The following is a 26,404-nucleotide window of genomic DNA, read 5'->3' as shown; positions in this document are numbered from 1 at the left end:
AGTGCCTGTGCTATGTGTGGGTTCAAGAACTTACGACAGGCGTATTCGAAACAAATCGCCCTACACTGAGAGAAAATACAACCAGTTTTCATGTTCGTTCAACAAGTTTTTTGGTTAAAATAGCGCCTACGTGCTCTTTGGTTCAAACAACAAGCTACTTGTCATTTGAATCGGCAATATATTTGAATCAACAAGTCGATTTTATAAAAACAACCTGACTGACACATATTGTTTTAAACATACGTTTGGCTGATTCAAACGGATAAACCGCATATATTGTTGGTTTGTTACTATATATCTGTCTTGCTGTATATTACTATTTAAGTATGTTTATGTAAGTCTATTTATATTCTCTTATATGTGTATGTTTATTCAATTTGTGTGTTGGAAATTAGAATAAGTATGATTTTTCATTTCGAAGCACCTACTCTTTCTGATTATGTTTTTTTATTTCCGCTACCCAAAGGTTGTCTGGTAGAAATCGCTCTTTAGCGATAAGACCGCCTGTTGTCTGCCTCTATTTATAATCATTTGTTTTGTCTCCGCTGTATCTTTTTTCTGTATCTCTTGCTGAGGTGTGCCAATAAAGAGTATTCTATCTATCTATCTAAACCGCAACAAGTCGAACTTGTTAAATTCACAATGCAAATTTCTCTCAGTGTACATGTCCGATCTCCTTCCTTCCTATATCTGTGATTATGGCGTCACATCGCGTCCTTTAACAGTCTTCACGCAATTAGTACTTACGCCACACTAGTGTTGAAACGATCACAGCTCAATTTCATCCATTCCGCTTACGTCTCTTGAATCAAATTTCTGTAAGGTTTCTTTATAAAGTAAATCATACTCACATGGCGTCCTTAATAGCCTTCACCCACTTCCGTTTACAATCGTCGCTGCGCGCGTATAGCGTGTAAGTGGCGTCCTTAGTACGCCGCACTAGGTAGAACTGTGACGACCAGCGTCCATCGTTTCTGAGCGTACGGCGACCGGCGCCTTCTTGTACTCTGTACTCGGCTAATTTTACGCCGACGCGGTAGGAATATTGGTTCTCCTGTGAACATTGGAAATTTGAATAATAATTATGCCTAGATATTTTTCTGGCACGAACGAAGTGACACTAGTGACTTCTTTCCGATATTTAGTTCCTCGATAACTTACATTATAATATGTAATTAATTATTGCCGTGGCACTAAACCTTGAGTAGTTTCATGTGCTCTGCCTACCCCGTTTAGGGAATATATGCTTTAATTTATGTGTATATAACATTATGTTTTATACAAATGTCACATATTTGAAAATAAATGGACAATAATAATAAAACGAACCATATTTTAATAGATTACATAATTTCTTACATGATTATTCATGATTTTAGAGATTATTATTAGGGGCAATTAATACCCTTACGTACGGTTATTTATCGATAAAAGGATTGTCGATGTTTTTATTTTGTCAAGCGCTAACAATTTGACGTTCGTGCCAGAAAAATATCTAGGTATAGGTAATTCCACGGAGGTTGAAGTGAATGATAACACACACACCTAAATGAAGATTAGTACTGATTGCAAAAAAAATAATGAATGAAATGAGTGAGTGAATGTAAAAAAAACGATTAATATATTTTTGAAAAACATTATTATTTATTGATATACTTATCATTAATGGTATTAAAAGCAGTAAAACATAATGAACAAATCCTTTTATAAACCACCGTCACTTGGCATATCTTCATCTGATTCGTTAGGTAGGATTGATTATAAGGTTTTGGTTTTCGGTTAAATCATCTATCATAGGTTCTCTTTCCCTATATCTTTCTTCGTTTTCTTGGGTTTTTCTGAAAATACTGTGAAACGTTTCTTTATCAAGTGCTGCTATTTCTTCGTTTAATTTTCTCATGACGCTATTAAATGTGAACTCAGTATTACTAGCTGGAAGTCGCGGAGGCACGAATAAAATTTTGCTACGGACAATAGTTATTTGTTATACAAGGGGGCAAAGTTGTATTTTAACGCCGAGTGTGGAATTGAAAAATGAGCAAGTGAAAGACTCTATAGTTGAACCACGAGCGAAGCGAGTGGTTCGAGAATAGAATCCTGAACTTGCGAGTTTTTTAACACACGAGAAGTAAAATACATTTGCACCCGAGTGTAACACAAAACTTTTCCAATCACTATAGCGAGGAAACTACAACGGCTGCTCAACGGCATCACTGCTTCCAGTAGTTCCAGAGGTGGTAAATCATCTTTATTACTAGATTCACCTACTTCTATCAATTTTAAAGCAGTTAATTTGACTTTATTCAAGGTCAAATTACTTTACCCACTAGTGGATAAAATGCGTTTTTACCCGCTGGTATTAAAGGACAAAACACGTGTTTCCGAGCAAGTGAGGGGAAAACGATATTATTTTATTAATAGTTATTTGTTATACAAGGGGGCAAAGTTGTATTTTAACGCTGGGTGTGGAGTTTTTTAACACACGAGAAGTAAAATACATTTGCCCCCGAGTTAACACAAAACTTTTCCCCTCACTATAGCGAGGAAACTACAACGCAAAAAAATGCGTTTATCACTGCTTCCAGTAGTTCCACAGGTGGTAAATCATCTTTATTACTAGATTCACCTACTTTTATGAATTTTAAACCAGTTAATTTGACTTTATTCAAGGTCAAATTACTTTACCCACTAGTGGATAAAATGCGTTTTTACCCGCTGGTATTAAAGGACAAAACACGTGTTTCCGAGCTAGTGAGGGGAAAATTAAATTATCCGGTGAACTTTATAGCTCATATGAAATTTCACTTCCAAATAAGTATTCAGCTATCGATATATTTTATATCGGAAGGATGTCCCTATGTTAATTGACGTTATTGCTACCGCGACTTCTATGTCTGCTAATAAGTAATGAAAAAATAGGTAAACACCATTTTAACAGCTACGATGATAAAATAAGGCAATTTATTACATATTATCTTTGATTTCTACGATTTATATTACAATCATAATCTGACAATTAATTAATCACATACGAGATATTTTATTTTCTGTTTTGTTTGAAAATTGTTCTATAGACGTAATTCTTAACAAAATAGTAAATAGAAACTTTTTGGTCTTTCTTACAATTCACTGTTGAATCTGCAGTCGGTACATAAGAACACTAATTTCAAAATCTCGTTGTCATTACATGACAGTGTTATAGTGTGCGTGGCCTCAACTGAGTTGAAACTACCTATATACATAATAATAATCAATTTGACAGTTCTTACATGAAGGCTACGACTAAATGCACATAGTCTTATATAATTATATAGTATACTCTCCTGGTAACAAAACGCTCATGTACTAAACTTGACTGGTTTGCAGAGCAACATCAGCTTGTCAAGACGAACACGTATCTCGATCATAGCTTCTGATCCTCGTGGGCTTTGACTTCGAGTTCCCCGTGTAGCAACAGGCGTCCGTAGGCCACAAGATCCTAGTCTATTATGCTCTCCTGGTAACAAGCCACTCATGTAATCACCTTGGCAGGTTTGCATAGCAGCATCAGCTTGTCAAAAACGTACACATATCTCGAGCGAAGCTTCTGGTCCTCATGACCATTAACTTCTACCTCCCCGTATTGTAACAGGCGTCGGTATGCCACAAGATCCTCGTCTATCATGCTCTCCTGGTACAAGTCACGAATTTACTAACCTTAACTGGTTTGCAGAGCAGCATCAGCTTGTCAAAGACGAACACGTATCTCGAGCGAAGCTTCTGGTCCTCATGGGCTTTGACTTTGAGTTCCCCGTCTAGCAACAGGCGTCCGTAGGCTGCGAGCCCCGCACCGCCCGCGCCGAGCGCGCCTCCGTCCCAATCTAGGATGCTCTCCTGGTGACAAGTCATTTACAGAACTTTAGCTTTCTAATATGAACACAAATGACTCGAGTAACCTATTAACACTAATCTGAACTGTCAAAAATAATAACTAGTGAAGTTATTCGTCCGCGTGCGCGCTATGCCGCGTGGACTCAGACACTTTTTTTTAGTGACGATGCGGTCTACGGTGGAGCACGCTTACCTATGAGATACCTATTTACTCTTGCTCTAAAGAGACCTGGATTGTACTCATGCGAAGACACAGACTCAGGCAGGGCATTCCACTCCTTGGCGGTTCGCAAAAAAAATGTGAAGCGAAACGCATAGTGCGTATTTTTGGAATACTCACCGCGAAGCGATGCCGCATTGCCGAATGTCTGGTGGTCCTACTATGGAGAAATGGGGACGGAGGAACAAGGTTGTACAGTTCCTCAGCGCACTCTCCAAAATGTATGTAAGGTACAACGGGGCAAATCTCGACTGGAGGGGGGCAAATGTAACTGGTCCATTTTTTTCATATTTTAGAATGTTTGCAGTCGTCGAGATTTGCCCCGCTGAACCTTACTTGTGTAAGCTTCAATTGTTTGACATGCACTCCGCATGCCTCGCCTCGCCCCGACTCGAGCGTGCACGAGGGCCTTACACTAACCCCCTTATTCATAAACGTACTCTAAAGTTATCAAGCCGATAAAGTTCGTTTGTCCCTTTCCAACGTATTGGTGTGATAGAAAAGGGCAAAGGACTTTATCGGCTTGATAACTTTAGAGTACGTTTATGAATAAGGGGGTAAGTGTTTAAGAATAAGTGTACGTACCTGAACTTTAGCAAGAAGCGCCAAAACCTCGCTGTCCCTTTTCACCTCGTTGATATACTGCGCCACGTCCACCATCGCCTCTTTCGCTCGCTCCAACCCGCGGAACTCCTCGTGGTTCTAGAAGTGACAATGGTTTATTTGTTTTATCTTTATTACACAAATCGCTTAGTTGAAAGACTGTAGTAGCTGGCTTTTGACGTCAACTTTGATAATAACTTACTAAAATAGATACCATACACCAACGAAAATGCCCAAGTTCATTGGTGGCAGGGTCGGGAATCGCACCCAGGTCTTAATCTTACTCACCTCTACATCTTCCCGGCCGCCGTGGTAACCGTCGTAAATTCTATAGTGTATGTTATCCCTGAAGACTAGGCGCCTTAGCCCAACTCTAAGGGCGAGCAATGTGTGCTTGGACCTCCTATACGAATCCTTTACAGGATTATAATATAGCGAGAGAGATGGTGCTGCCGTCTATCGACTTAAATAACAAATATTTCTGTGTGTGTGTACAGTAAAACGTTCCACTTTGTCGGTTACCATTAAGGCAAGATTTACTTGCATTTTAATATGAATAAACTGACAAAGCGGCTTTATAGCAATCGACAAAGGCACATTTTCACGTGCACACTTACATTTGTTCCCTTCCCTAGTTGTAAGTCTAACAATAAGCAGAGCATTGCACAGTACAAATTTCTCCATTAAGCCTATAAATTTATCTCAATTTTTAAGTCTCATCGGAATCACGAAAAATCCACCGACGATTGATAATGTTAGTACCTAACAAATAGAGCGAACGGGTTACCAATTTTATAGATGAAAAACCGAAGAGTCGTGCAAACGTCCCAGTTTTGAATATTCGCATTTCACACGTGTCAATAGGTAACCTGGATTGGTTTTATTAAGTGGAGTATTGGCCGGCCGTTCCAGATTTTCATTTACATGTTTCCTATCCTGGACGCGGTCACTGCATACAGGCATATTATAGACGGTGAACCAAATCTTAGCACTAAAAAAAGGCAGCAAATTTGAAAAATGTAGAGCTCACCAACCGATTGTATTCATAAAACTTCCTAAACCTTGACGTTGGCAGAATTGTCGACGAGCTATAACACAAAAACTGATTGAAACGCAGGGGCGAAGGTTTTATTTCCATAGGCTCCTTGACACCACCAGGGATACTAGGGCTGCTTCATTCCTGGGGTAGAAGATTGGCATTGCCAAGCGGGGAAATGTGGCCAGCATTATGGGCACTCGTCCCCAGGGATCGGATTTGGGAGATGTTATTTGATAGTTTAGTTTGTAAGGGAAATTTTAGATACTAAGACTGATTTATGTGTGATTGTGTTTAATTTAATGTGTGTAATAATTCCATATTTGAAATAATATGTTGTACCTAAATACTAAAATACATTTCCATAGGTAATTAGAATTTCGCCCCATTTTAGTGCCATGATTAGATCGTTCCATGCACTATGACGCGTGCCTTGGTTTGTATTATCATCAGTGACCGGCATTAAGGATTTCGAAACTAGACACACAGTAATATGATAGGCTTTTTGTGCGACTTGTGGATTTTAAGTAAATTTAACACACTAAAAAAAAAAAAACAATTACAATTTGTCATTACAATATTTATTACAATTAATTTTCTAACAATGATCATGCCGTGATGTTCAGTGGACTCGGATTGAACACATCTGCAAATGGATTAATGTCACTGTCATAATAACAAACCTGGATATTTAAGTAGTATCTCATCAACTTCTTTGCTGCTACATTCAATAGGTATTTAAGATGATCCAATTTTATATCTTCCATTTCCGCTTCGATAAACAGGTTATATAAGTTACAACAGTTTTCCATAAACGGTAAGATAGCGTTACTACTAGTTTTGTATTCTTTTTGACCGCATAGGTTGCTTATGTGAATATTTTTCAGAGTAGGACATTTTGAGAATGAATGAAATATACCGTCGTAATCTATGTCTGTTGAATGAAACCTCAGATACTCTATCTTTGTCTCATGCAGGTTGGTAAATAGAGATAGCGTGCAGTCGTTACCGACGCCCAGACAGTCAGGATTTTGAATGAAAACATCCAGAGTGCGCAACTTATTGCACTGTGAGAAAAGATGACTGAAGAACTCGTCTTTTAAAAAAACTTCCCTTACACTTAAAAATGTAATATTCTTAAATATTTCAAGTTCCATTTTTTGCGTAATGGAACTGTTCCATTCTGGCAAATGGCCTTTTCTACAGACATCTGCCAGGGTGACTTTTTCTGGCACATTATCGACAAATCCATCGGCAGTATCACAGGAGTCTATACAGTACCAATTGCTTGGTGCTTGCGTTACGTTCGTTTTGGTTTTTGTGCGCATACAGAAGTAAGTGGGAAAATAATCCGTTAGCTCCAGGAGCAGTCTGTTGAAAAACACGTAGTCGAATACGGTTAGGTTAGTAATCCACGCTTTAAGAACAATGTCACCCCCTATTTCAAAATTTAGACTTAAACGTGAGCTGATCTGTATTTTAAAATTAGAGCAGTTATGGGGCTCCAAAATTTGACTTATTTTTGGAGATACATAGATACGTATGATGTTTTTATAATGCATTAAAAATATATATTCTATTTGAGTGTAGTTCATATTAATGATTTGTTCTAGCTGGTCGATCGGAAGATGACATCTTTCAGAAAATGCATGGCAATGACGAATAATATAGCTTAGTTGTCCGTAATTAGTGTAGCAACTTCCTGCGATATCTATGAACGGTTCATATACTACCTCACTTGTTCTCCAGCAATGTGAGCAGCGATCGGTAACTGTTATTTTTAAATCTTCGGTCAAAGGTACATTTTCTAAAAGTTTTAGTGGAAGCTCTAGTTGGTAGATATCAAATAAAACAAAATGGACTTTTCCAAAATTCTGTTTTTTAAATAACTCTGAAATGATTTTCCACTTTTCATCTTTATGAGGGCCCAGCCTTTGCAATCTCATATAACAATTTATGTTGTCGAAGTCTATCAAAAAATTAGGCTTAAAGAAATTGATCCCAATATTTTTTAAGCTATCGCAGCAAACCTCATCCAAATCGCATAAGAAAATATCCGTGTACGTAACGTCTAGAGCTTTGAGGTTAGTAAATTTTTGCTTGTAAGGGCTCAGGTCTTGAGCCGTGAGATCTTTTATGCCACTTAAATTTAGTTCCACAATACTTGAAGACATAATTTCAAAAAAATCTTGACCAAGAGACCTGGCAGTAGCTAATGTGCTTCTTGACAAATCCATCTTATTCACCAAACGTCGTTCAAAAAAGGGTTTTAGCTCATCTATACTGTACACATTTACTTTTGACTGTATATCCAAATACGAGAATATTATGGTAGTAATCTCAATTGGTAAGTTTAAAATATTCATTTTGTTACTAAAATGTAAAATCAATCATTAAATCTACGACAATGCTCGACATATTTTAGGATTTTGATTGAAGTTGTCAAAATGTTGGCAAGTGACAACTGCAACCAGCAACAATTTTTTTATTATGGCCTGGACGCAAGTCCTTTAGCCAAGTGTTCGTTTTCGAATTTGAAAAAAAAAGTTAAAAAACCATATCACCGCTCCAGAAAATCCATCCGAATCAGACTAATAGCAAAAACGGCGTGTTGACGGAATCATTGAAACTCGCTCGTATCAAGTAGGTATTAATTATATGTACAGTCGAGTTCATAAATATGTGTACATTTTTTCACCTTTACTCGTTGCAATAAGGTGAAAAAATTTACACATATATGAACTCGACTGTACATGATTAAATGATTAATAAATAATAATTAATTATTACAATAAAACTATTTGAATCATCCTATATGCAGCGTGACGTCAAACCCGTCACCGGCATGAAAGTTACGGGTCCTGTTCATAAACGTTCACTAAAGTTATCAAGCCGATAAAGTTCGTTGGTCCCTTTCTATCACACCAATACATCGGAAAGGGACAATAGTTATTCAAAGTTGTATTTTAACGCCTAGTGTTGAATTGAAAAACGAGCAAGCGAAAGGATTCTATAGTTCGCTTCTCTCGTGGTTCAGAATAGAATCCTGAACTTGTAGCTGGGACGCTATTGCACAACACCCTGCATTTTATGATTAAGCACTGAGACTTGGCACAGGTTGTTCCTTGGGTGGCCCTGAGTAGATAAAGATCGGGAGGCATCGAGAGCCCCCCTTAATTTAGGAGGGAGGAGGGGGGGAAGGCTGGCGCCTCCGCGCTTCCTTTGAAACCATATTTCTCTAAAACTATACAAAATAGGGCATGCGATATATCATTTTTGGATAAATGAAGGACGAGGAATTCATTTTTGGAACAAAACAAATGTACTTTAGAACAAAAATACAAAAAAAAAATGGGAAAATCTTAAAACGAGATTTTTTTTTATACATATTATTGCACGTTTTATAAAAACCGTAATAGTTATTTTAAAATAAAAAATACTTTTTAATAGCTACATTTATCTAGTTTTAGAAAGTGTATAATTTGATATAGAAATATATTATAGGACGAGTGATAAAAGATAATTTACATCGCCCGATAGGGTGATTTGAATGCTCATTTCAATAAGTTTTGTCAATGATTTCAGGTATAATCACTATTTTTAACACACGAAAGCCGTAATCATTGTAGTTTATGGCTATTTTAGTGATTAATGTACTTAAAATTTAAAAAAAATTTTTTTTTTTTAAATGTGATAATTTTTTTGAACATTATCCTATTTTGTTCTTTCTACACAATATATATCTAAAAGCAATAAATATCAATAAAAAGCCACATTTATGCAGTTTATAAAAATATATTTGTTATATAAATATATTACGAAACGCGAGATAAAAAATAATGAAAATGAAAATTTTAATGTACGGGTCAGATTGCATTATTCGATGAGGTGAGGTAAAGGTACTACCCACTGTGCAGTGGAGTTCGTCTAGTAATACAGAAATATACTTATTCTAATAACGTTTACACATGTAGGTATATCACGACCCAGTAGAGAAAATTGTAAAAATCCTATAATATAGTTTATTTTGATTGTAAAATAAAATTGCATGTGACTTATAATGTAAAAGAAAAATTATCTTAATCACGTTCTCCTCTCCTAAAGCAGTTCTGCATGCATAGGCTTGAGGATTTTTTAGTTTACTAGCAGAACTTAGTTACTTCCTTAAATCGGTTTTACCCATCCATAAAAGATAAAATAAAAATCGTCATATTCTTCCTTTCAGTATCAATGCGCAATAGTGCCATAAAAAATAAACTAGATTCGTATTAGCATTAAACATTAATGATTTTTGAACTAAGACATTGCTTTTGTACAAAGGAGAACCTCAAAAAATGGTCTGACTAGACGAAAACATGTGTATCGGGGCTAGTACTCAAGGCTCTCAAAATTGTAGCTATTTTGAGTTATTCAAATAAAACAACATGAATAGTCTGAATTTAATTATGTATATATCACAACACCCACTGCATAAGCACATCAGCTCCGAACATTTAATTTAAAAAGTCTTTTTTTACGGTTGCACCTTACGAGGCACTGTTTTTTACACCTGCATCCGATAATTTCGAGGCATGTTTCTGCAGCAACAGGCAACGTTGCGGGCAAGTAGGCTCCCAAATCCCAATTGTTACAGACTTTCGTCCAGCCACGAGTAACAAATAATGGCAAATTTTGAATTGGGTTTAGTTGACCCCATACATGGACACCTTGATATACCTATAACCCTTACAAAAATGGTGTAAGGCAGCTTTTGTCGGTGAAATGCTGTTAATTTGGCGGTCTTTTTTGGTTAATAAGTTAATAACTATTTTCGGCACTCGTTAACCAAAGTACACGACGCAGATCTGGAATAATAAATATGTCAAGTAAGAATTATCCATAAATTATGCAAATCATATAGATATCTACTATTTCACAAGATGTATTAGGATCAGATGTATATATCTGACTTATCATATCAATCGATCATTTCATGTGATATCAATTGTTAAATTGAGACTAAATAGGAGTATGTTGTTTAATTTGAAGTACTCTAAATAACTACACTTTTTGAGAGCTTTGAGTGCCTTTACCTCACCTCATCGAATCATACAAGCTGACCCGTACCGTACATCACGATCGCCCTGCCACGTCACTTTCATTATTTTTTATCTCGCGTTTTGTAATATATTTATACAACAAACTATATATTTTTATAAACTACATGAATGTGGCTTTTCATTGATATTTATTGCTTTTAGATATATATTGTATAGAAAGAACAAAATAGGATAATGTTATAAAAAAGTTATCACATTTTCATTTTTTTTTAATTTTTGTATTTTTTATTATTTTAAGTACAGCATTAATCACTAAAATAGCCATAAACTACAATGATTACGGCTTTCGTGTGTTAAAAATAGTGATTATACCTAAAATCATTGACAAAACTTATTGAAATGAGCATTCAAATCACCCTATCGGGCGATGTAAATTATTTTTTATCACTCGTCCTATAATATATTTCTATAACAAATTATACATTTTCTAAAACTAAATAAATGTAGCTATTAAATAATATTTTTTATTAATAAAAACCATTACAGTTTTCATAAAATGTGCAATAATATGTATAAAAAAAAATCTCGTTTTTAAATTTTCCCATTTTATTTTGTATTTTTGTTCTAAAATACATTTTTTTTGTTCCAAAAATGAATTCCCCGTCCTTCATTTATCCGAAAATGATATATCGCATGCCCTATTTTGTATAGTTTTAGAGAAATATGGTTTCAAAGGAAGCGCGGAGGCGCCAGCCTTCCCCCCCTCCTCCCTCCTAAATTAAGGGGGGCTCTCGATGCCTCCCGATCTTTATCTACTCAGGGCTACCCAATGAACAACTGTGCCAAGTCTCAGTGCTTAATCATAAAATGCAGGGTTCCCATACAAGACATAGCAATAGCGTCCCCAGTATTGCGAGTTTTTTAACACACGAGAAGTAAAATACATTTGCATCCGAGTGTAACACAAAACTTTTCCCCTTACTATAGCGAGGAAACTACAACGAAAAAAATGCGTTTATCACTGTTTCAAGAAGCTCCACAGGTAAATCATCTTTATTACTAGATTCACCGACTTTTATCAATTTTAAAGCAGTTAATTTGACTTTATTTAAGGTCAAAGTACTTTACCCACTAGTGGATAAAATGCGTTTTTACCCGCTGGTATTAAAGGACAAACCACGTGTTTCCGAGCTAGTGAGGGGAAAACGAACTTTATCGGCTTGATAACTTTAGTTTAAGTTTATGAATAAGGGGGTTAGAATAGAATAGAATAGAAAAACTTTATTCAGGACGCTTAAACAATATAAATTACAAAAAGATGTCACAAAAATTGAAATAAAACGTCACTGAAAAGGTTTCCACTCAGCTTGGTGTCAATACCTTTTGGATACTTTGACGCTGGTCTTCCGTGGCAACCCTTCCATTAGGTTAGGGTTTAAGGTGTACTCACCGGTTGCGTTTCGTGGACGAGTTTGTCGAGCAGCAGGTGGTATTTGAGAACCCGCTGCATGGGTACGGAGAGAATGTCGCGGAGTTGAATCCGGCCATCGCTGTGTTCTTTCTGACATTTCTGTAACAACATGGAAAATTCAAAATAGTAGAAGTGAAGCAGGAAATCCGAAACGAGTGGCGATAAATTAAAACACGACCGAAGCACACTTCGGACACTGGCGATCAAATATATGAAAGAGGCGCGTTCCTAGCACACAGTCTAACTAAGCTCGTGTAGGTGAACGCGTACTATGCTTGTATGAGTGAGGTATGACAGGTCGACTGTTCGCGTTTTTGACAGGCGGTAACTGTGAGGTAACCGGGAGGGGGTGGGCGGCACACAGCGGGGAGCAGGAGTGGCTATACTGTGCGATAGTACTCTTTATTATACTGTGACCGAAGGGAGTTTCGCTGGACGTTTGGCTCTTTGAAATTTCGACAAGACGAAAAGCACGACCTATGTCGAAACGCAAAGGTCCATATGTGCTGTAAAATGTAAGATACACATGCGAAAAGGGTAGGTATATCGTCACTACTTTAAAAAAAACTTGTATCTTCGTCTGTCAATGAAAAGAAAAAGGTAGTAAGTATGTATGGAATGCATATAGACTTACTGCGTTTTAACTTTGAGGAACAGCGTGAGATACGAGATTTTTTAAAAGTAGTGACGATATGTATCTCGTGGTGATTTAAATCACTTTCTTTGGTCATGCGAAAAGGTACGATACACGCGCGAAAAGGTAACCCGTGTCGATTTAAATCACTTTCTTCAGTCGAGTTATAATTTATCGCCACTCGTCTTATTTTTTTTCTGTTACGCCTTTGTATCAGAATCAAAGACATATAGTAACTCCGTATAGACGGATAATGTCTAAGAAAAAAACGTACCTCAAAGCCATAGAGAAAACCGGCCAAGAGCGTGTCGGGCCACGCTCAGTGTAGGGTTCCGTAGTTTTCCGTATTTTTCTCAAAAACTACTGAACCTATCAAGTTCAAAACAATTTTCCTAGAAAGTGTTTATAAAGTTCTACTTTTGTGATTTTTTTTATATTTTTTAAACATATGGTTCAAAAGTTAGAGGGGGGGGACGCACTTTTTTTTCCTTTAGGAGCGATTATTTCCGAAAATATTAATATTATCAAAAAACGATTTTAGTAAACCCTAATTCATTTTTTAATACCTATCCGACAATATATCACACGTTGGGGTTAGAATGAAAAAAAATATCAGCCCCCACTTTCCATGTAGGGGGGGTACCCTAATAAATCATTTTTTTCCATTTTTTATTTTTGCACTTTGTTGGCGTGATTGATATACATATTGGTACCAAATTTCAGCTTTCTAGTGCTTATGGTTACTGAGATTATCCGCGGACGGACGGACGGACGGACGGACGGACAGACAGACATGGCGAAACTATAAGGGTTCCTAGTTGACTACGGAACCCTAAAAAGGTACGGAGGCCTAGATGGCTTTACACCTTTGGGGAACGCTCGGCTAGATGGCATCAATATTAATATTTTAACACATATCAAGCTAAAAATATGGGCCAAATTATCAAAACTGAGGTTCAAAAGTTTTAAGCTACACATTATACTTTGACAGTAACTGTCTATAATACTCGATCCTCTTTGATCAGAATGTATTATTTTGAATATCATGATGATCAACAGTCAATTAGTAGGTAAATATGAAAGTCTCCAGATCACATGTTTGGAGACACTGGTTTCTTACAATGCATACCTACTACTATTTGTAGGCTAGTTTTATTTGTAGGCTAATTTGTACCTATTTTATACGTTTAATTAAATAAATTACTTTGTTTTTTACAACGACTACGATTTAGATTCGAGGGTTTACTGGTGAAACCCGATAAGATAATTTAATTTTGTTCAAGTTAATTAGTATGTTTTGTTCTTTACGCCATCTACCACGACCGTATATTAACTATCTTGTCCTAATACTCTTAATTTTGCATGTAAACATTGTGAACCTATCGATCTTATGTAATTAAAACTCATCACTTCAGATAGATGGCGTTACGGGTCTCAAAAATCATAATGTATAGTTGTTTACTTGAATAAATTGTCTTGCACTACCTATCTGCATGAACGGTGCGTTTTTAATTCTCCCACAACTCTCATCGAACGGTACAAATTTTGTCCTTGAAATAACAACATTGTGGAAATTGCACATAGTTCAAAAACCAGTTTGCTCAACTTATCGGGTTTCACCAATAAACCCTCGAGATTAGGTATTAAGTAATTTAAGTATTATGTTTATAGGTTAAGTAACTGGTTATTGCTTTCTTTGTATTCACTTGGTGTTGTGGCAATAATAGTACATTACTACAGTTGCTGGCCGAAGACATATAGACGGCCGAGCGAAGCGAGGCCGGATAGGTCTGAGGCGGGCAACCCCATTTCCCGCCGAGGTATGTATAGTGCTTTTCTCAAACATGGTATGAAATAAATAAAGTCTACTGAAAATAGTAACTTTGGTAAAAAATTTTTTTTGTATGAAAACGCACCCAAAATCAAATATTGTCTAGGGCCCGTACCAGTTGCAGTCGGCACGTCTATAAAGCCCCTTATAGTTTTTTTTTATTGGCTAAATACCTGGATGTTATGTCACAATTATCTGTGTTTGGAAATTAAAAAAGAAGACTTTGCCGGCCTTGGCCTGCAAGGTTTGTATGAAATTCCATTATCTATCAATCGTCCTAGCCGCACCTGCAACGTCATACTTCGCTGCCAATTATAAGGCACATAACATCAATATTTCATACCATGTTTGAGAAAAAGTATTTTTTTTTATTAAAATATCCTTTTGGTATTTCTAGCGTCCTTATCAAGACGCCATCAAAAGCCGCTGTAAGTAAGTCGCTAGAAACTTTATGAAAGCCCGACTTTGCTTACTTCGGGGAACTAGAATTACGGTAAGAAACTCTACGCTCTATTTTATAACGAAAGGCGTATTTGGTATTAAATACTCGTACATTAAGTATATCAATAATATGAACAAGTATTTTTTTAAATTATAAATAATGCAGACATTATTATGTCACAGTATAACACCATTAATAATCCATACTTCCATACTAATCCATACTTACTAATATTATAAACGGGAAAGTGTGTGTGTCTGTTTGTTTGTCTGTCCTTCACGGCAAAACGGAGCGACGAATTGTCGTGATTTTTTAAGTGGGGATACTAGTTGAAGGGATGGAGAGTGACATAGGCTACTTTTGTCTCTTACTAACGCGAGCGAAGCCGCGGGCAAAAGCTAGTATTAAGTATAAATGGGAAAATGTGCGTGTCTGTTTGTTTATCCGTCTTTTACGGCGACGAATTGGCATGATTTTTTAAGTAGATATAGTTGAAGGGATAGAGAGTGACAGGCTACTTTTTGTTTCATTCTAATCCCCCACTTCCCTAAAATGGGAGGGGGAAGTTTGTATGGAGCATTCCGCAATTTTCGAATTTAACGCGAGCGAAGCCGCGGGCAATAGCTGGTTGTTCTAATAAACGTAAGCCGAGCGGTATGTATGTATGCGCCCCATATATGATTTATTTTATAGCCGTATGTAGTCACCATCAGGGGCCCATTTCTCGAACGACATTAGGCTAATATTATTAGTCCACGAACTGTCAAATCGTATGGGTTGCCATGACAACACACTAATATTATTAGACCTATAAAATCGAGAAATAGGCCCCAGGTCAGGCCCCGTAGCCGAATGGCATTTATGCGACGCGAAACGCCGCAGAAATGTAGTCTGGCTCTGTCGAGATAGATAGCTAACGAAAGGGATATTATCGTGAGCGTTTGTGCATTCGGCTACGTACACAGATATATCAGAGCGCCCGATATGCAAAATCATCTGAACACGCCTCTATTGTAAAAGCGTTATAGTTCGCATCCAAAATTTTCGGGCGCTATTATGATGGCTAGGCCCCTTGGTAACAGACAAGAATAAAGTTACTTGAAATATAAGTTGTTTTTATACATAATTCCATATAATGTCTACTGAAATCGTCTACCTACTCTACCGACCGAGCATCACAAATTAATTGAGGTAAGCCTCTTATTTTACAATAATATTTTCTAGACAGATTTTCCGCATAGCAACAAACAAATAGTAATTAAACCGCGCGGTTGTAAATGCACGCGATTAAAGAAATGTACATAGTGTAATGATATAGATAAATTATTTTTCAAGTAGGCATATTACAATAGGCTTGTGCCGGTTCGTTCGTTGATCGGAGCGCTCCGATCTCGTTCAATCGCTCTCATTAACTAGTACGCTCTTTTAGGTCTTTTGCTCATTTAGTTCAGTCAGACCAGCGACCACTACGGTCGGAAAGATCAGAACGAATGGGAACGAATAGTGTCAAAATTATACGAATAGTCCACAAATAATAACATTCCGGGCCGAAAGGTTGTAAGTAACCGAAGCCTAATATGAAAACTTGACGTTTTTGTGTTGCTCTTCTAAGTAGCTCTCGATCTCGGTCGGCGCAGTCACACGGGTCTATATTAATTCGCATAACTGAATACTCCTAATATGAATTGGCATACCGTTTATTACGCATAACGTTTAATACGCATATCATTATTTCGCATAACAGATTACGTATAATGCTAATGCGCATAATGTAAATTGGTATAACGATGAATTGGTATAAGTATAATAAGCATAACTTTGTTTCGTAGAATTATTAAATGGCATACAAGAAAATTATATTTTCACCACACTAACGGGTAAAGGCTTACTTTGCTGTTCGAAAACAGATATCAAATTTTCATTTTAGCCACAAGAGTGCAAAGTAATTTTATACAAATTTTAACTTGATATCTTAAGCTAGTTGTTTAGTATACAACCTTTTTATTTATATCGCTGTACTACCTCATTGGATTTAGTGAGGCTACTGGCCTGTTAACTTACCCCTGTAACCAAATATTAAAATTTCGAGTCCTCGATTTTGTCGCTCGAAAATCTGAACGATGAAATAATATTATTTAAATACTCATTTTCAATTTCTTTAGTAAAGTACAGCGGGGCCAATCTAGACTGGGAAGCAAATGTAACTAATCCATTTCTTCCATTATTACACTATTTCCATTATTCCATTATTACATGTATCCACTGAACACGCCTATCTTGTATAACCGGTGGACACTCTATTTAATACAGCCAGTTACATCTGCCCCCCACTCGAGATTTGCCCCGCTGTACCTTACTTGCCCCTATTTTTTTTTCATGCTTAGTAAGCGAGACAGTATAAAATTAAACACTCAAAATCGAGCGCTCGAAATTGGAAAATCAGCCCCTGATTGATCCAATCACTTGCTCCATACAGTTAGTAAGTATGGCAATTCATTTTAGGATAATTAAAGTTATACGTAATAGTAGTATGCAAATTTCAAATATGCAGATTCATTGTTATGCGAAATAAGAATTATGCATTTTTAATATTCTGCTTATTCAATGTTATGAACAATTATGTTATGCCAAATCTGTTATGCTAATTCAAATTATGCGAATTAATGATAGGCGAAATAGAGGGCACCCCAGTCACACACTCGTTCTCGTTCCGAACCGCTCGCACTCGCCGATCCTATACTGAACGAAATGAGCAAAGACCGATTCTCAGAGCACGGAAAGATTTCGGTCATTGATGGGATTTTATTCCTAACAATTCATAGTTCGTGAACGACACAAGCCTATATTACAATATGCGCATATAAACATCAAATAAAGCCACGCCGGCTCTAACCCTGCGCCTCAGCCTCGAGATGATTTCAGTCCTCTCTCAGTTGGAGGACGGTATCCACTATGGGATCGGCAAAACTGAAAATGAAATAGGTAACTCTAATTATGTCTCTCTCTAACGCTGAATTATGTTACTGAAATTATGCAAGCATGCATGTAGTCCATGTTTGTAGGTGGCAAATTAAGTAAAAAGGCTTGTTAACACCAGAAAAATGCATGTTTTCATAGTTGAAGTAGCATAATTTTTGCATAAAATCGGCGTGACTCAGGGGAGCGTAACCATGGCAATAACAGGCAAGAAGAAGTTGATTCACCCATACAGCGGCGAAGCCAAAAAAAGTACGAAAAACTTATTCAAAAAAATTTTCTGACGAAAATAGACGCGAGAATATAAAACAGCCCTCGATAAGGAAATGTGTTCATTTGAAGTATACGAGTACATATTCATATTTAAGACGCAGTACCAATCGAGTCACAAGAGCTGACACGAATATGAATAGAACGAACGAGTGAATGAAAATATGCATGTGTCTCGCAGATTAACACTGATATATGCAAACGATTGCTCATCATCCTCCTTGCGTTATCCCTGGGGTCCGCTTTGACAACTAATCCCAAGATTTGGCGTAGGTACTAGCTTTTACGAACGCGGACTGCCATCTGACCTTCCAACCCCAAGGGTAAACTAGACCTTATTGGAATTAGTCTGGTCTCCACACGATGTTTTCCTTCACCGAAAAGCGACTGGCAATAATCAAATGACATTTCGCACATAAATTTCTTGAGAGGCGTACGCGGAGCCGAATCCGACAAGTATATAGAGGCCCTTTTGACACATGAAAGGGCTTCACCGAGCGGATGCTGCCCTTGCCCTTGTCATTGGCATTGTCATGGGACAGACGCAGAGGCAGCACCCGCCAGGATGTAAGGACTATTTGAGAGTTTATGGAATCTAAAATAACCTGGCCCCGTAGCCGAATGGCATTTCTCCGACGCGAAACGAAAACGAAACGCCGCGAAAGGTAGTTTGGCTCTGTCGCGCTAATACGCAAGAGCGACGGAGATAGATATCTACGAGCGTTTAGTTTCGTGAGCGTTTGTGCATTCGGCTACGCACGCTGGGCTATTGAATGAAAGTGATGGATTAAATACTAGACTATGGGATAAAAAAATGGATAATAAATTTTCTCTTTATTTATTTTTGTTGTCTAGGTCAGGATTTTTTTTACAATCCATACTAATATTATAAATGGGAAAGTGTGTGTGTGTCTGTTTGTTTGTCCGTCTTTCACGGCAAAACGGAGCGACGAATTGATGTGATTTTTTAAGTGGAGATAGTTGAAGGGATGGAGAGTGACATAGGCTACTTTTTGTCTTTGTCTAACGCGAGCTAAGCCACGGGAAAAAGCTAGTATGTATATAAATAGTATTTTATGCAAACGAGGTTTAAAGGAGGTCAAAAAAAACTTAACCTAGGGTGCCGCCAGCAGCGAGGCAGGGCCCAAGCTGCCGGTGGTTAGGGCTGCAGAGAGAGGAACCGTCTGACTATCCACGCCGTGTCCAAGACTACCGCCTTTTGCATATGACCCCTTGATCCAGCCACCTAGCGAGTCTCTCAAGATGTTGGTCGAGGATCATAAATATTATTATTGGTTTTAATAAACGCCCGCATGATGGTAGCACACTGTACAGGTATACTGTTATTGCTGTTTTCACGTGTCTATATTTAGCTTTGGTTTGAGCATAGTTGAAACGTACACGGTCGAATCTCGAGCCCGTATTGCATATTTGGCGAAGCAAGCGGTCCGCTTGTGTACATTCCACGAATGATGAAATTTTATTCTTCAACCTACAGTGGTTTATCTCGTTAGGATTCGGGGCAGCGGCGGAATTCAATATGTAGCATAAAAAAAAAAATTATAGATTTTGGGTATTAAAAGTGTATGATGACTACGTATTTTCGATTAAAAATTTATGTAATGTTTTATTTCATTTGGCCACCGAAAACGCTATCAGCGATGAAGTGACGTCATAGAATTCGATCCTTACTGCATGTCAAAACAATCACTGACATATTGAACTCTATGCCTTCATACTTAAAAAGTCTGAAAATGTTATTTTCGAGTAGAATGACCTGATGCACAGACAATCTATAGATTAACATGACTTTATTGTTTTCGCCTGATTACGTAAAAGCACAGAATATATAATAGTACAAGTACAGAAGGCTCACTCCTTTGGTGTTCACAAAATGCCGCCATTCTAAATTCTTACCTACATTAACAAACGGACCGCACGCGAGCACCCGGCATTGAATTTTATTGCGCCGCGCGAAGGTCATCGCCACTGAATGGGCCGCGAACTCGCGGCCGCCGGCATGTACTTGTAGCGCGGCGATAGAATCGCGGAGTGAGCCGCCCCTGGTAAAAGTATACTTTAAAAATATTTTTCTACTCCCTTTTGTTATTCGTCATTTACAGTGTCGTGTATAGATCGTTAAAACCCTACATAAAAGATGCCCGCCCCCGCCCGGCGCCCCGGGCACCCACGCATACGATATAGCTCTTAAAGCATTGTTAGGAAGCCTTTAAGGGATATAGCGGGGGCGCGGGGCGCCCGGGGCTGGCGGCGGCGCGGGGGAGTGCGAGCGACAGGGCGAGTACAGGAGCAGAGGGGAGGCCGACGCGTCAAAATACAGGAAATAGTGCGAATTTCACGAAAGTTATTCTAGAAAACTATTCAAAAGTAAGTGCATGGTCGTAGAAAAAGTATTGTATGCAACGGTGTTTAACAGGGTCAAAAAATACTCGTGGCGTTTTTATTAACAATTTTCGGCTTCGCCTCAAATTGTTACTCACGCCACTCGTCTTTTTTTGACCTCACTTAAACGCCAGTTGCATTAAATACTATTTTTGCTGTAGTTAAGCCATAATAAAGTATGGTAATATTATATTTCGGTTAATTGGACAGTACTTAATCAAATAGGACAGACTTTCAAAAAGGGTCAACTAGCCTATAGAGACAGCATGCTGACTATGCTGAGTGAATAAAACAAAGTGATTCCTAGGTTCCTATAAAAACATTCCTCGTAAAAAATATTCAGCGAAAACACAGCCAAGGCCTGTTTTAATAATAACGTATTAAGTATGACGCAGGTTGTACGATTATATAACAGGTATAAAATAGGAAACCTTTAAATTAAGAGGGGGCGTAAATTAAGGAGATTAGAACGGTTCCTGTTTACAAAAATTGCATGTTGATCCACGAAAAAACGCTTTAAGTAAATAAGTACTAAATATTATAAGATTTACTCTATTGAAATTTAAAAGCATGTTTATAAAAACGTGAGACATATTTAAAATCACAGGCAAGTAACAACTTCAGTACAAAATCTAGCACGCATAAAAAATACAAAATACACATAATAACAACAAGTAATGAAGTGCTACGAAATGACCTCATCTCAGCGTATTGCTGGTGACTTCCAGCGCTGATCTTTCAATGAGACCATCAAGTGAGAAAGATTCACGGAGGGTAACAGACAGAAGAAATGCAAAACACATACAAGAGAAGTGGTCAAACAGTTAAAAAGAATAAAAGTGAAAACGTTACAAGAAAAATAACCACAGACGTTTCTTCTATCTATGTAAATCTATATAGTTCTGTGCTCAACAGGTTATACTAAGTTACACCAATAGTTAGCACTACACATCAACTATCCTGATAGCATGTTTCGAGTGTCTAATAGAGCTCGGCCGATCACTGTCATCAGACTGTGCTTGTTAGTCCGGCTGACGAAATTGGAAACCGCCATTCACGAAAGCGCCGTCAATATGTACTCTATAGGACAGCTCTATTCACAAGTGCTGGCACGAATGGAATGAATGAGTGAATGAAACTATCTAGCAAATAAAAAATAGACGAGGAGGGTTTATCGCTCATAGAATTTTTCAAATACGTATCAACTTTTTTCTACTGAAAATCTGTGTTTCAGCAAACCCTGAATAGTGAATAGACAAACCTAAATAGGTACATTTTTTAACTGCTTGCTAGACGTTGCCTCTAATGCGTCTAGTCTAGTGTAGTTCTCTCCATGTGTGGTCACTTCATATAAAGCACCATAGGTCAGGAAGATACTTTTGGGCCATAAGGACAGCTCACAGTTAAGATGACCGAGTCTCTAAACTTTTTTTTTTCGCGTCTAGTGCATCCAGTGTTTCCAACGTATCCGCAAGTTGGAACAGTGGTTCCTTGTAATATCAGTAATCGTCTCCCCATGAAAATGCGCCTTAAGAAGATACTTTTGGGGCACAGGGACAACTCACAGTCAGCATGGCCGAGTAGCATTTTTTTTTAAACTAACCTGTAACTGCTTGCTAAACGTCGCGTCTCTTGCGTCCAGTGTCTTCAACGTGTCCTGACCCGCGGTCAAGTTGGAACTCTAGTCACCGTATAGCACTAATCGTTCTCCCCATGAAAATTCGCCTAAAGAAGATTCTTTAGGGTCACAGGAACAGCTCACAGTCGGGATGGCCGAGTCGCAAAACTTTTTTTTTAAACTAACCTGTAACTGCTTACTAAACGTCGCGTCTCTTGTGTCCAGAGTCTTAAATGTATCTTGACTTCCTGAGCTGTGGTGAAGTTGGAACAGTAGTCCCCGTATAGCAGTAATCGTCTCCCCATGAAAAATCGCCTTAAGAAGATTCTTTTGGGTCACAGGAACAGCTCACAGTCGGGATGGCCGAGTCGCAAAACTTTTTTTTTAACTAACCTGTAACTGCTTACTAAACGTCGCGTCTCTTGTGTCCAGAGTCTTAAATGTATCTTGACTTCCTGAGCTGTGGTGAAGTTGGAACAGTAGTCCCCGTATAGCAGTAATCGTCTCCCCATGAAAAATCGCCTTAAGAAGATTCTTTTGGGTCACAGGAACAGCTCACAGTCGGGATGGCCGAGTCGCAAAACTTTTTTTTTAAACTAACCTGTAACTGCTTACTAAACGTCGCGTCTCTTGTGTCCAGAGTCTTAAATGTATCTTGACTTCCTGAGCTGTGGTGAAGTTGGAACAGTAGTCCCCGTATAGCAGTAATCGTCTCCCCATGAAAAATCGCCTTAAGAAGATTCTTTTGGGTCACAGGAACAGCTCACAGTCGGGATGGCCGAGTCGCAAAACTAGTCCCCGTATAGCAGTAATCGTCTCCCCATGAAAAATCGCCTTAAGAAGATTCTTTTGGGTCACAGGAACAGCTCACAGTCGGGATGGCCGAGTCGCAAAACTTTTTTTTAAACTAACCTGTAACTGCTTACTAAACGTCGCGTCTCTTGTGTCCAGAGTCTTAAATGTATCTTGACTTCCTGAGCTGTGGTGAAGTTGGAACAGTAGTCACCGTATAGCAGTAATCGTCTCCCCATGAAAAATCGCCTTAAGAAGATTCTTTTGGGTCACAGGAACAGCTCACAGTCGGGATGGCCGAGTCGCAAAACTTTTTTTTTAACTAACCTGTAACTGCTTACTAAACGTCGCGTCTCTTGCGTCCAGAGTCTTCAACGTGTCCTGAGCCGCGGTCAAGTTGGAACAGTAGTCCCCGTATAGTAGCAGTCTTTCTCTCCATGTGAGGAAGACGTCGGCAAGGCGCGGGGCTCCGTTGCCGGGCACGCAGGCTTCCGTGGCTAGCTTCAGTTGCCGGAGCAAGCCGGAGTGGATGTCGTGAAGTTCCTGTGAGACAAAAGGGGTATTAAACTAGGATATATAAGTGTAAAAGTGCGTTTAAAGCACTAGTTGACTTCTGGGAGCAACGTTGTCCAAAATCGTGCACCAGTAAGGCTGGTTTTACTCGTAGAGTCACGCGGACCGACCGCGAGGAGCGATTAAGGGAGTGTTTTAGAGTAAAGGGGACGGGTTCGCGCTCCGTGCGGACGACAACATCAACTTCATACAAATGCCCAGTCTGCGTGAGACTAACGGCTCAGCCACGACATTGGGCTAAGCGCGACAACGGTGAGCGGTGGCCATACATTGAAGCGAGACACAGCGATGGGACTTTTCATTCGCACCTATGGCTGCCGCTCACCGCTGTCGCGCTTAGACCAATGTCGTGGCTGTGCCGTAAAACCAGTCTAAATTGGAAGTGATCTTACATTGTTGTGTTAGATGACTTCTAATTTACCTTGACGTTATGATATATGTAAATTATTGAACGAAAAACATCTCCGTTTCAACGGAATACTCTTTTTATAGGTATATTTTTTATAGATTAAATTTCTGGGAAGTTGAGTGGTGGGTGAGGGTTTGCGAGTACTAATATAAGTAATATATGTTTAGTGAAGTACATAACATAAAAAAACAGTAGTCGATAAAAGAGGCGATACAAACTTTCCATTATAGAGTAAATTTTTCTCGTTTCTAAGATATGTTATTTTATTTCTCATAAACGTTGATTATTAAATTCTAATAAATACGAATACCTACTATTAACCATATAGCTATAAAGATATTCTAATGTATTCACGGCTTAAACACGTACACTCAAATGGGATTATATCTGCATATCAAAACAAAGAACCCACCGCAAAAAACACAATGTCGTGTTCTCAAAGGAAACCACATTTTTCATATTCCTCCCAAGAATGTGCAAGAGTTGTTTAAAAATATTATTCACTCAAAAATACTGCATTTCAGGAGCGGTTCGCTAGTACCGAAACTATACCGAAAAACGAATAAGTACGTGCACAACCAGATATATTCTAATCTCGCAGTTCTGACACTATAAGTATAATAAAGAGTACTATCGTACAGTATGGCTCGTGGTTCGCCTGTCAATAACGCGACCAGCCGACCTGTCATATCTCACTCATACAAGCATGGTATGCGTTCACCTACACGAGCTTAGACTGTGTGCGTAGGAACGCGCCTCTTTCATTCGGTGTCCTGCCGTTTCGCCAAAAAACGTTTCGTCAAATTTCATTTCCCAATAATCATATCGCAATAGTTTCATTTCCCAAAGTATTGTTTGGCAAAGGTATGTTTCGCAAAGAATTTGTTTGGTCAAATTATCATTTGGCACAATTTTACTTAGTCAAATTTTATTTAGACAAAACTTTATTTCGCAAATGTTTTTAATGGCAAAACTTATATCCCAAAAACATGTTTGGTCAAAATTTCACATCGCAAATTTCGGGAATATTTAGGCATTTGCATTTTCATTTCTTCGGGATCCATTTAATATACCGAAGATTTTTTTGCCTTAAACTTAAAATCTGTCAAATGATAATTTCAGTTTTATTCCCAAGTGCTTCAGCTGGACAAGAATAGTTTGCTCAACTTTATTTTTGTCAAATTAATTACTGGACAATATTATTTTGTCAACTATTTTTTTGTCAAAAAATATTTCTACAAATTACGCCATGTAAAACCACGTTTCATAATAAACATTACAACTTACAAGGTATAAATGTATGTAATAATTTTATTATTTGTATTGTAACAGAAAACTCGTGTGTGACAGAGTCAGTTTAGGTGCGACGACGAGCGAAGCGAGGAGGAGCGTGTTAGGTTGACAGTGAGCAAACTGGAAATGACTTTTTAAAGTAAGTAATTAAAAATTAATAGAACATAATGGTCTTGAAAACATCAGGTTTCTTTTTAATTAAATTTATCCGGACATGTAAGTGAAAGAAAATGTCATCCTTGACATTTGAAGCAGGAGGAAAAAAAGTACGACATACACATTATTTTACACAAAGTATAAGATCAACAAACAAATTTCTAGTGCGCCATTTAATTACAATATATTGGGAAATGTAAATTTTGCCTAACAATACCTTTGACTAAATAATATTTGGTAAAATGAAATTTGACCAAGTAAATATTTTGGGAAGTAAATACTTGCCAAAAAAAGTTTTGCTAAATGTCAATTTGCGATAAGTTGTTTTGCCAAACGTTTATTTGGGAAATGATAATTTGGGAATAATAGTTTGGGATGTGAAACTTTGGGAAACGTTTTTTGGCGAATCGTCAGTAAACCCTTTCATTCATATTCTTTTGACGACCGGTCTGGCGCAGTCGGTAGTGACCCTGCCTGCTGCGCCGCGGTCCCGGGTTCGAATCCCGGTAAGGGCATTTATTTGTGTGATGAGCACAGATATTTGTTCCTGAGTCATAGATGTTTTCTATGTATATAAGTATTTATATATTATATATATCGTTGTCTGAGTACCTACCCACAACACAAGCCTTCTTGAGCTTACCGTGGGCCTCAGTCAATATGTGTAAGAATGTCCTATAATATTTATTTATTTATTTATTTTATTTTATTTATTTATATATTTGATCGCCATTGTCCAAGGTGTGGTTCTGAGGTCATAAGGATGGC

The 26,404-nt window shown here is 37.9% G+C and overlaps 1 protein-coding gene across 4 annotated transcripts in view; it reads right to left on the bottom strand.

The window, feature by feature from the left end:
- LOC125240623 (protein vav) overlaps nt 1-26,404 on the bottom strand; it is an 84,591-nt gene that overhangs the window by 14,802 nt on the left and 43,385 nt on the right. For all 4 annotated transcript variants that reach the window (XM_048148595.1, XM_048148596.1, XM_048148597.1 and 1 more), the window contains 5 exons: nt 23,533-23,748; nt 12,219-12,338; nt 4,676-4,792; nt 3,697-3,873; nt 852-1,054 (listed from right to left, as the gene is read on the bottom strand). In XM_048148595.1, the coding sequence (XP_048004552.1) occupies nt 852-1,054; nt 3,697-3,873; nt 4,676-4,792; nt 12,219-12,338; nt 23,533-23,748 (833 nt within the window). The remainder of the gene's footprint in view (nt 1-851; nt 1,055-3,696; nt 3,874-4,675; nt 4,793-12,218; nt 12,339-23,532; nt 23,749-26,404) is intronic.

The sequence above is a fragment of the Leguminivora glycinivorella genome, chromosome Z (assembly GCF_023078275.1).
Source record: "Leguminivora glycinivorella isolate SPB_JAAS2020 chromosome Z, LegGlyc_1.1, whole genome shotgun sequence".
In the NCBI taxonomy this organism is placed as follows: Eukaryota; Metazoa; Arthropoda; class Insecta; order Lepidoptera; family Tortricidae; genus Leguminivora; species Leguminivora glycinivorella.
This window is presented reverse-complemented; position numbering and strand designations above follow the sequence as displayed.